The 12,301-nt window shown below is 32.5% G+C and overlaps 1 protein-coding gene across 1 annotated transcript in view; it reads left to right on the top strand.

The window, feature by feature from the left end:
• CSMD3 (CUB and Sushi multiple domains 3) overlaps window positions 1–12,301 on the top strand; it is a 1,221,229-nt gene that overhangs the window by 564,717 nt on the left and 644,211 nt on the right. The window contains exon 11 of the mRNA XM_054498903.2: window positions 5,486–5,607. Within this exon, the coding sequence (XP_054354878.2) occupies window positions 5,486–5,607 (122 nt within the window). The remainder of the gene's footprint in view (window positions 1–5,485; window positions 5,608–12,301) is intronic.

The raw sequence follows: 12,301 nt of genomic DNA, 5'->3' as shown, positions 1-12,301 counted from the left end.
CCCTGTCTTTCCATTTCTACAAGTTTTATTTAATGCCCCTTCATTGTTTTTTTTAGTAGTTACCTTTATAAGACTTCTGTCTTATATGTCTTTTGCTAAATATATTTTTCAAAATTATATATAATTCCTGCTGCTTGTATAAATTGGACCTTTCCATTTGAATTGCTAACTATTTTTGTTATAAAAGAAACCTATACAGCCGGGCATGGTGGCTCACACCTGTAATCCCAGCACTTCGGGAGGCTGGGGCGGGCTGATGACTTGAGGTCAGGAGTTCAAGACCAGCCTGGCCAACATGGTGAAACCTCATCTCTACTAAAAGTACAAAAAAATGAACAGGGCATGGTGGCGGGCACCTGTAATTCCAGATACTTGGGAGGCTGAGGCAGGAGAATCACTTGAACCTGGGAGGTGGAGGTTGCAATGAGCCGAGATCGTGCCACTGCACTCCAGCCTGGGTAACAGAGTGAGACTCCATCTAAAAGAACAACAACAACAAAAAAAAAAAAAAAAAGAAAGAAACCTATACATTTTTATGTGAATTATATATTTTAAAACCAAAATATAGGAATCTTGAAAATAATACAGCATATTGTGTTAGATAAATTATTATATCTCTTGAATATAAGACAGAAAAATTATATTGCATGCAAATAATGATGTGTTTCTTATTCAAATTATGTAACTGTTAAATTTTTTTTATTTTTTTGCCTTGCCTGGAACCTCTAAGACAATATTGAATGATATCACTAGTGTGGGGATCCATATTTTGTTCTAATCTTTAATGACCAAAGTTGTCATATTTAATTTATAACCCAATACTTGCTTTGATTTCATACATTCATTGGTTTATTTACAAGGTTTTTTCTTTTTCTACTATTTCTATCTTTCTGAGACTGTAAGCATGGAATTCTTATATACTAAGAAATTTCAGCTGAATTTCTCAAATGTACTACTTTACTGTAGTCCATTTACTGTAATCACATTTATTTATTTCCTTTGTGTTACTAAAGGCTCCATTGAAGAGGAAAATTTGTATCAAAATAATGTATGAACTCAATATAATTTAATACAGACACCAGTCTCCTTTACTTTGACAAATGGACACAACTAAAGTTTGTGGAAAAATAAATAATAATGGATAATAAAGAAAATTATGAAATTGAATAAGAATGGGGAGATGTGTGTCATCTATGTAAAAAATGATTAAAACTGTATGGTACTGGCAGACGAATAATCATATATCAGTAGGTCAATATGAAGAAAAAGGCTCAGATACATATATGGGTTTCTTATACATTTATGTACAGTCTATATAAATATAATATAAATGGTGTTTTTAGTTCATGACGAATAATATAGAATTTACTATAAATGCTCCTTTACCTTGCCCCATATGAAACCAATTTGTAGATGAAGTTTAATTATAATATAATACAACTATTAAAGAATGAGAAATAAAGGTTGTATTTCAATCTTAGATTTGAAGAAAATCTTTCTTGAGTGGGATATAAAATACAAGATCTAAAAGAAGACACTGACAGATTTACACATATTTTTATGTTTACAGAGAAAAGTTAATTCAAAGCAAAATCGAAAACAACAAAAGTCTGTAAGAATATATTTGTAGCACATATAAAAGGGTTAATATTAGTAACACACAGGAAGTTTCTATAAATCAGCAAGAAAAAAATTGAAATGAGGAAAAGTGTACAAAGAGAAAAGTCAGAGCAAAAAATAGAGACAACAATAAAGACTTCTGTTAAAGCATACTAAAAACGTAGAGAAAGAATTGGAAATTAAAACAGTGACATTCCTGACAGAATGGCAAAAGCATAATGATTGATACTATTATTTTGGCGACAGCCTGGGGAACTATTCTCTTTTTAATATTATTTTTGGGAGTATACTGAACAAACTTTTGGAGAGTAATTTAGGCATATTTATCAAATTTTTAAATGCTCACATATTGTAACTAATTAATATTTCTTCTAAGAATTAATCCTACAATAATAACACAAGTGTAAAGCACAAATACAATGGAAATGAAGAGAAAAATTACTCATTGTTGTAAGCCACTGAGATTTTGCAGTTTGGCTTTCCATAATAACGAATTTGTTTTTATTTTTTCAACTATAAAACATAATACATAAATGTACCAAGATCTTCATTGTATTTGTGTTGCTACGTGTGAAATTCTGCAACTCTGTTCAAATAGCAGGTCTGTTCTACATGTCTTCTTATTTCCCACTGCAGGATTAAGGAAACCTCCTAATTATCCTGTGCTATTCTCATAGTGGAAGCCTGTCAAAAACGTCCAGTAGTTCTATCAGCTTCCGTTTGTACTGTTAAATCTGCAAAAGAAAAAAACCTATATGTACTGACCTAGAATAGTCGTCATGATATATGCAAAAAAAACTTCAGACTAATGTTATAGAATTAGCTATGTTTGTTAAAACACACAAATCCATTAAGAAAACAAGAAATATGCAAAAACTCATAGTGCCACAAAACAAAAATGTCTGTAGCTGTACAACTTGTTAAGTGGTTACTGTCAGGTTTGGATGGAAGCAGATAAGCAGACCGAAATATTTACAGGTGATTGTTACTTGCCATTTTATAAATGTTTTTGCCTTATTTTTATAGAAAAAGAAAATCATTTTCATAGAAGACAGTTTTTCACTGTGAAACATATTTATGAAGATTCTTCATCAGCATGAAGAGAGCACTATTTTATAGTTAATTTAAGAGCTGTGTGAAAGAACTTGGATATTTGTTTCTTTAGCAAACCTACCTACATCATGAAAGCCATTGTACTATGAGTTAACAAAGATGATAAACAAGGCCTTGACTTCAAAAGATTCTAAGTGTGTATATAGTTTAGAAAACAAAGGATGCCAGAGAATTACGAAGTATTAAGTACCACTCAGAGGAGTATATTCAATCAGAAAGCTATAGCCACTACAAACCAATTGCTTTGTGATTGCTATAAATTTCTCATTTCTATAAAGTTTTTAGACTCTTTCAGGCTGCATTCCCTATCAGGCCACTAGCACCTAAACACTTGTATAAATGTGCTGTTCAAATAATGTGCTATGAAATGTACAATCCATTACAGAACCCTTAGTGGAAGAATTAGAAACCCTTCTTATGGAAAGAAGTGGCACATCACCTTGGCTTTGTTTAAGTAAATAGAATATCTGCAAGTAAATGTAAGAAGGAATAATATTCTAGACCTAGAAAACAGCATGAAAAATATAGAAAATTATAAAGAGTATGATAAATTCAAAGAAGAGCAAGATGTCTGTTCTGGCACAAGTAAAGTGTATGACTATGTAAAATGGTAGGTCATTGTACTAGAAAATAAATTTAGGTCCTCACAGGAATAATTTTATACTCCCTATTAGGAATTTGTACTTTATTCCATTGGAAATAGATACCAAGCTTTCATGCAGTTAGGTAATGTAATTAAATCTGTGTTTTAGAAAGATAAATATAGTAGCAGTGAGGAGGATGTAATAGAGAAGTTGGAGTCTAGAAAAGGGGTTAAGAAGCTATTATCAGTACAAGAAAAATGAGGAAGAAGCACTGGACACTGGGAAGAAAAGAAATGAAGCAAAACAGAGATGTTTCCATGGAGGAAAACAGAATAGACTTTGAGGAGTATATATTATGCAAGGCGAGGATCTGGATAGTCTATTCAAGAAATATTTAATTGAAAGTGCTTCCTCAAAGCATCTAATGGAATGTCCAGCAGACAGAAAATTAATCTAGAAATCAGGAGAGATGCCAAAGCTGGCGATGTAGATTTGAGAGCTATCAAACAGAAATGTCCTTTCCAGTCATAGAAGTGAATTAGTTTAACTATTCAGAGAAACCATTGAACAAATAGAAAAGAAGAGATTAAATCAATTTAGAATTATGCTACTTAAGGGTCAGATGGGAAAAATAAAACCGGAACAAATAATATGGTAGAGCAGAACTATTTAAAACATACATGCAAATAATCAGGAGAGCTTAATACTATGTAAGGCAAGGCAGAGAATTTCAAACAAAGCTTATCAATATTATCAATACTTTGCATTACTGCTGAGATATCAAATATGTGGAAAAATGAAGAGATACTATATTTAGCAATTATGAGTTCATTGCTGGCTTTGAAAAAGCAATTTAAACACTGAAATGAGAATCAGAATCAGACTGAAATATTTTGAAGAGTGAAAGGGGAGAGCAAAATTGCATAGTGAGCATAGAATATTTACAAGAAGTTAAGTAGTAAATGGGGAAAAAAGATTGAATTGCAAATAATGGTAAGGGAAGAAAAATACAATTTATTATTTTTATATACAAAATAATATGATTTTATTGGTTAAAATATAGAAATTATACACACACACTCAAGATAATTAAAAGTACTATAACTATTAAATCAACACAAGATATAACCATCAAGTTGCAGGAAAGTTGTCTGAAATAGATTTATGCTATAAAGAGAAGAAACTAATAAAGAAATCTACATGTAACATACAAGAAAAACACACTTTTAGTGATGTAAAAAACAAGACGTGAGTTAGAAGACCTGGGCCGAAATTCTGACTACTATATACTAGAAGCATGACTTTGACCATGTCAAGCAAACTTTTAGGAGGTCCATAAACTGATTTTCAAAGTGGTGATGATGATAACTATGTAAAGATTTAAGTGCATATGAAAATATACATTCAACTGTTCATCATTTAAATATACAATAGATTATTTTTGACAGATTAGAAAATGATAATATGGGCAGGATTTGATAGAACGGGGCAAAGAAATCCAAATCAAAAGCAGTGGCATCCAGAAATTTGTGGTGGTCAAGAAGCAAGTTAAGAAACAGAAACAGTATGGTCACTAGCTCATTTATTAAGTAGAAGAAAGATGGGTTAGAAACTGAGAAAATGCTACAACTTTCAACTTTTGTGGGAATTCATTACAATTACTTAAATGTAACTGCTTTTTTTTTTTAGTCTGAGTTCTTTAATTCATAGTTATAAGTACAGAAAGAGAAGTTTTTCTATTCATGGTTCTCAACTGCACTATTGTGAGTCCTAGGGTACTTAATAAACACAAATGAAAACACTTTTTAGATTGCTTCATTAACACAAGGCTCTGTTTCACTCTCTTTGTATATTTTTGTTAACACAATATTGGGTACATATATCTTTCTCTAATTAAACACACCTATTTAAAGTCAGAGAACAATTTATCATGCCTCAAATTTCTATTCATAACTAGTTTTCCATTAATGTTGAAAATATCGAGCTTGTGAATCCCAGGGTGTTAAAAACACCGTATTTTGATAAGTGACATTAGAATACCATAATATATATTTCAATGTGGTTATAATTGTGTCATTTTGAATGTAAAGTCTATTTGCAAGATATTTTATTGTTGCAATTTTACATGTGACATATGTTCATCTTTTGAAATGCAATTTCTCTTTTAGTGAAAACGTGTGGCTCTAATCTTCAAGGACCAAGTGGTACCTTTACATCTCCCAACTTTCCGTTCCAGTATGACAGCAATGCACAATGTGTCTGGGTCATCACAGCAGTGAATACAAATAAGGTAAGAGAACACCATCTGTGATTAAAAAAAAAAAAGTCATAATCATAAAGACAAAGGCAAAGAAATAATACGGAACATGCAGTATGGAAAATTTATAACTCAAGTAGGATTTTGGCAATATTCCCTACTTAACCGTTTATAAACCAGATTTATATGAGAAATTTGAGAAAAAATAAAAATAATACAATTCTACTCCAAGCTACTAACATATAAACCAAAAGGTTAAAATTATAAATTAATGCTTTCTGAGATACATTTTTGAAGGTTGTAAATGTATCCTTTTTAAAAGGAATCATGAATAGTGGCTGTTTTTGTGTCTTTTCTGTTTGACACATCATTCAGGTCAATCCTGTTTTTATACATAGCTGACTTTAATTTCAATGTTTCTCTATTGCTATATATCACATAGCTATTTATTTGAAATAGTTGGTTTAATGTGCTCTGCACTAATAAAGAATTTATATTATGGATATTTCAAAAAGTTGAATTGCCTTTCTATTTGATTCTAATATGAGTAACACATCTAAATATGTATGTGCCACTATACCTCAAGCAAAATTATAACACAATGAATGTAACGCAGTTGAAAATTTTGCTGGTTTTTCTTTCCTGCTCTTGCTATCCTGCTTCTGTTTGTAAGATGTGATTTTATAGCAATGGAGAGGACCTAAATAGGAAAAATCATCGTTTCTCTCAAATCTTCAAATTATGTGGTGACTTCTTTGGGCTAGATTTTAAAAAGTTTGGTGGTAGAGCTCATGAAATTGGGCCAGATTGTGTTTCATATACTGATATATAATTTTCAGATAACTTTAAGTTATTTAACCTCTCTAATGTTGTTTCTTTATCTATGAAATGTGAATGATAAAGACATGTATTTTATAGTATCATAAGAAATAAGATAATGCAAACACAGTTGTTAGTAAAGCTAATAAGACCTTGAAATACATTATTAATTGATTGTTATTAAAGTATATATTGCCTCCTGGGAATTTTTGTGATCACTTTTCAAGTTCTTGAAACCTAATTCTAAGATCAGCAGAGTTGGTTTAAAACTCAACCAAGGGACTATTAGATTTGTCTCGTAGAAGAGCCCTGATTTATAAATCAGAAGAACTAGATCAGAAACCTACTCTGCCCCAAATTATCTCTATAAACTTGGGTAAATTTCTAAATCAAACCCCTCAGTTGCATGAAGGAAATCATGTTATCCACCCAACCTGTGTCGTCAGTTCAATTCAATGCAACAAATATTTATTGATTTATTTCTCTGTGCAAATTACTGTTTTTGAGGAAAAAAAAACATGAAGTGCTTGGAAAACTGACATTTGTTGAACACTTAGCAGCATGCTTACACTATTCTCAGCAGTTTTTTTCTAGCATTTTTTATGAATTATTTAATCCTTGTAAGTCTCTCATGAGGGAGATACTTTTATTGTCTGCATTTAAGCAAACCTATAAATAACTTGTCAAAGATCACATAGTTAGCAAAGGTCAGAGGTGTTTACTTTATGAGATATGTGTAGGTACAAAGACTTATCTCACAGTAAGGTATAAATATCTTTTTCCAAGATAGACATGAAGCAAATTCATTATAAAGTATGGAATAAACACATTTAATTAATCTTGCATTGAGATGGAGATATTGTTTTGTCTTCACAATTACATGTAATTGTCATCAACATGTGGTATTATCTCATATTCTATAAGATGTTTGCTTTGCTAACTTTAAATCATTATTATTATGGAATTACCTGAAGTTTCCAAGGTTGTCACATTTCTACTTGTTTGTATTACCTAATCTACTCAAATTTATTTCTCCTTTTTCTCCAAAAAATGCAAATTATTTTCTTAGAAGGACATAATTACTTTCAGTTCCTTGCTATTTTTTATTAATAAATGTAGACACTTAATTTTGATCTGTCAGGTTAACTCTTTTTTAAGATGTCTTACAGAAATTTGTTTACAAGAATTATTCATCATGAGCCACAATAAGGATTATATTTTACCTTGTGACCTAGTTCAAACACACAGACACACACACACACACACACCACAGTTTCACACATATAAAACATTTTCCCTTACATGAATGCACTCCTGTATTTTCCATTCTAGTTGACTGTAATCTGTTTATTATTAAAGCATTGATTATGCCCCACTAAATTAATTTCATGATGCCCTAACAGTTTATAGCACATAGTTTTAAAAACACTGTTAGAAGTATTTGCTTTCATAGATTACTCCTTGGAACCCTTTTCAGGAGGAAATTGTTGGTATAAATCATAAGCACACAGCTGTACTAGTTGGCATACATCCCAATTAACCAAGATGATTAATACCTCTACATTTATAATTTGTTCAGTAATTATTGTTCATGTTTTCCTGTATATTTGAGCAATTATGGTGTTCTAAATGTACTAAAAAGTACATGGTTGATGGAAAAAGTAACCTGAGATTTAAAATTTGATGAAATTAATTAAACAAGTTTCAATTTGGGCTGTCACTCTCACTATGAGGGCCCAGCCACAGTCTCTTTTTCATAGAGTAGAGGTCATATTACCATATCATAAGGTTGCACAGATAAGAACATGTGAAATTCCTGATATAAAGTAAGTTCACCTTAAATGACACCTACTTTTATTGCCAAATGCTACCATCTCCTCAGAAACACACTTCCCTCCTGTTATTTACTGGACTTAACATGTATTAATGCAAAATTATCATTACATATAATTTTCTTCTATATTTCATTATATGGTTGAATAATTTATAGGTGACTGTCTTATTCTAAAACATTAAATATTAAATTATTATTACTAATCAGTTTACAGACCTTGCAATTAAGTTCACAGAAAATAAAATGTAAACTGAGCATTATAATCTAAACTAATATACATTTTTGATGTTCATTTATGCCCCTTCCACAAGCTTCTGTAAGGGAATGTTTCCTTTAATTATGGCATTTGAGTAATGAAAATAATTGAGGGTTTCTTCATAACAGCAAGTTAAAATATTAGACTAGCACTTTAAACATATCTAGTCTTTGAATTAATTGTTCTTCTTGCATTAAGGTACACATTCAACACTAGCTCCATGTGTGAAATGAAGACTGAAGACATACCTGAATCTGTTTATTCTTCTTTATTACTTTCCCTCTTATACTTGTTTTTCCAAGTTTCAAAAGATAATCATATGTTACTTCTCCAACTGGAATAAAAATATGTTACATTGCTGGAGTGTAAATAAAACCCTGGAGAATTAGAATAGGAAATTCCAGATTCATAGCTCCTCAGGGACAGATCTTGAGACAAAGAAAAAAAAGAAAAGCTTCACTAAGACATATTTGAAGGGAATCATATCCTATTAACCAAGCAACAAACTCAAAGAAATGCCCATGTCTGCATCTATGCATCTGTGTATCTATCATCTATTTCTCTATGTATCTATTTGTGTATACCGGTATGTATATTATGTATCTATCTGTCATCTATCATCTAACTGTCATTCATCCATCCATTTTTTAATCCCTCTATTTGTATCTCTATTTATCCTTATATAGAACTCATGATACTTGCGATATTATAGGCCAATTTTAATTAAAACAGAAAGTCTCACTTTTTTAGACAGAAAGAGTTTCTGATTTGTCTGATGGATTTTACAGTTTTTCCATTTATAAAATATCATGCACACTTTCTATAAATTGAGTTAACTAATGATGCAAGATTTTGAGAAAACTATATTTAAAATACTTGTAAAATTGGAGTAGAAATTGCATCCTTTGCAGCTATTCACACTAAGAATTTTAAATAATAGATGTCAATGTAAAATTGTAGGAGAAAGTACAGTTTCCAAAATCTTTTTATTTATGTGAGCAAGAGTTTGAAGGATATTGGTCTAGCTGATAGAAATGGAATGTGAGCTGCATATTTAATTTTAAATTTTCCAGTAGCCACATTTTTTAAGAGATGAAATTAATTTTAATTTTATATTTTATTTAACCACAGATATTATGATTTCAACATGCATTTGGCATAAAATTAATGCAAGAATTTACCATCTCTTTTTTTATTCTTAATCTTTGAAATCTAGAATGTATCTAGCAAGTTTATCACATCACAGTTCAAACTAGCCTTATTTCTAGTGCTCAATAGCCACGTATTGCTAGTGGCTACCATATTGACCATTTCCATCACCACTGAGATTTCTATTGGATTGCTCTGTGTGGAGAATGAAAGGTGATGGTGATGGATATTGAAGAGAATAAATGCCTCATTGCAAGGTTATTGCCTCAGGTGAAGTTTTTGCTAGGACTTCAGGGAAAGGAAAAATGGAATGGCAGAAATTGGCAGAAATGACTCTGAAAGACTTGGGTTTTAAGATTCTGTACTTTATCACAGAGCATCCAAATGTCTCCATTTTAAATTTCATGATCCCATTCTTTCTCAGTGAATTCCCTAGCTTCCACATAAGAAACTTTGTGAGTCTGTAAGTTCAGATTACATTCTAATTAGGTAACTTGCATAATTAAATTTGGGGTATATTTTAGCCATACCTGCCCAGTGCTACAGGTTCGCCATAGAAGGTCTCTTGTTCTCTGACCATGATGTGAGCTGTAATTTCTGTTTCTGGCTTCAATGCAGTCATCAATCACCATCTCCCTCCATTGTCCTTGTAGTCTTGGATATGTTAGCCATCAAGTGCAGCAACCCCTTGCCCTCTCCCCACAAATTTTGTTTTCAAAATCTGTTTCAATCACAAAAGATAAGTAATTGCATATGACATTTTTTACTGTCCAAGAACTCAGCTCTGGCAAGACCAAAAAATAAGCAAACCACTCCCACAAAACCCATTTTTGAAAGTCTTAGGCTTACTCTTAATATGAAGGACTACACTGACAAGGTCTAGTCAGAAAAATATAATCTATATTAGCTATTTTAAATGAATGGAATTTAATTTGGGGAATTGTTACACAGGCATTGCATATATAATGCATAAAGAGTAAAAATTAATGAAGAAGCAATAACTATGTAGACAGATACCATCCTTTTTTCATCCAAAAGAAAAGTAAAAACTATGGTATTACCAGAACCTAAGAGCTTGCAGTAAAAACAGTCTAGACCTGGTGCTCAAATTTCAAAGGAGGAAATCTTTCATGGTTGGTGGTCACACCTCTGAGGAAAGTATGTGAGCTAGCAGGTTTAGGCAGCCACTAAAGAAAAAAAAAGAATCTGAGAATTGTAATGTGCAGCGTTCCAACCCAAATATCAAAGGGCAGAATACAGAAGGGTTGGCTAGAGCTAAGAGACAGCAGATAAATAATTAGCACAATATTGCTTTCAAGTAAAAGGGAAAAGCTACAGGTGGAGCTGGTTTAGGAGAAAAAACAGTTTATCTTTGTTACATTTGAAATACCTGTTAGATTGGATATCAAGTTGGATATAAAATCCAGATATCTTTTTTTAAAAGGATAGAGGTGAAAGTTTGCAAATTGTCAGCTATAGATGTTATTTGAAACCATGAGACTAAAAGATCTCAAAGAAAGTCTTAGAGGGAAAGCCACAGTTAGAATACATAGTGGATGAACGGCCAGGTGTGGTGGCTCACACCGGTAATCCGAACACTTTGAGATGCTGAAGAGGGCATATCACTTGAGGTCAGGAGTTTGAGAGCAGCATTGCCAAAATGGCAAAACCCTGTCTCTACTAAAAATACAAAAATTAGCAGGGCATGATGGCAGGCACCTGTAGTCCCAGCTACTAGGGAGGCTGAGGCAGGAGAATCGCTTGAACCCGGGAGGCAGAGCTTGCAGTGAGCCGAGATCATGCCACTGCACTCCAGCCTGGGCGACGGAGTCAGACTCCGTCTCAAGGGAAAAAAAAAAAAAAAGAAAGTGATGAACAACTGGCAAAAGCTAATGAGTAGGATGCCTAGTTGAAAATATTCTTGCATATTTTTCTGTATACTTCTAATGTTACATTTTTATGTGATTGAAGACTGCCCATTCCTAACCCAGGAAACAAATATCCATGGAAGAATCAGATTACGTGTCTCAAGTATATTTGAACTACTATTTGAAATGTAAATATATAACATTAGTAACAAAAATTGCAAAATGTATTTGTATTATTAATATAATCAGAACAACACTTGCTATTTATTTATTTATTTATTTATTTTTGAGACAGAGTCTCACTCTGTCACCCAGGCTGGAGTACAGTGGCACGATCTCGGCTCACTGCAAGCTCCGCCTCCCAGATTCACGCCGTTCTCCTGCCTCAGCCTCCCGAGTAGCTGGGACTACAGGCACCCGCCACCACGCCCAGCTAATTTTTTGTATTTTTAGTAGATACGGGGTTTCACCGTGTTAGCCAGAATGGTCTCGATCTCCTGACCTCGCGATCCACCCGCCTTGGCCTCCCAAAGTGCTGGGATTATAGACGTGAGCCACCGCGCCTGACCTATTTTTTCTTATTTGATAATGGATGAACAACTCTATCTCGTGTGAGTGTCCCATTAATTATTTTCATTCAAATTTCCTTCATATTACTTACAAAGTACTTCTCGTATTCAAGATTGGAAAGCACTGATTAAAATAAAATACAGTGATCAGAATTACTCAAGTGTATTTGCCTTAAAAATTAAAAGATCAAATGAGAGAAGCATACAGTCCCTTTCTTGTATTCTGGGTCCA

Source organism: Pongo pygmaeus, chromosome 7 (assembly GCF_028885625.2).
Source record: "Pongo pygmaeus isolate AG05252 chromosome 7, NHGRI_mPonPyg2-v2.0_pri, whole genome shotgun sequence".
NCBI classification, from domain to species: Eukaryota; Metazoa; Chordata; class Mammalia; order Primates; family Hominidae; genus Pongo; species Pongo pygmaeus.
This window is presented reverse-complemented; position numbering and strand designations above follow the sequence as displayed.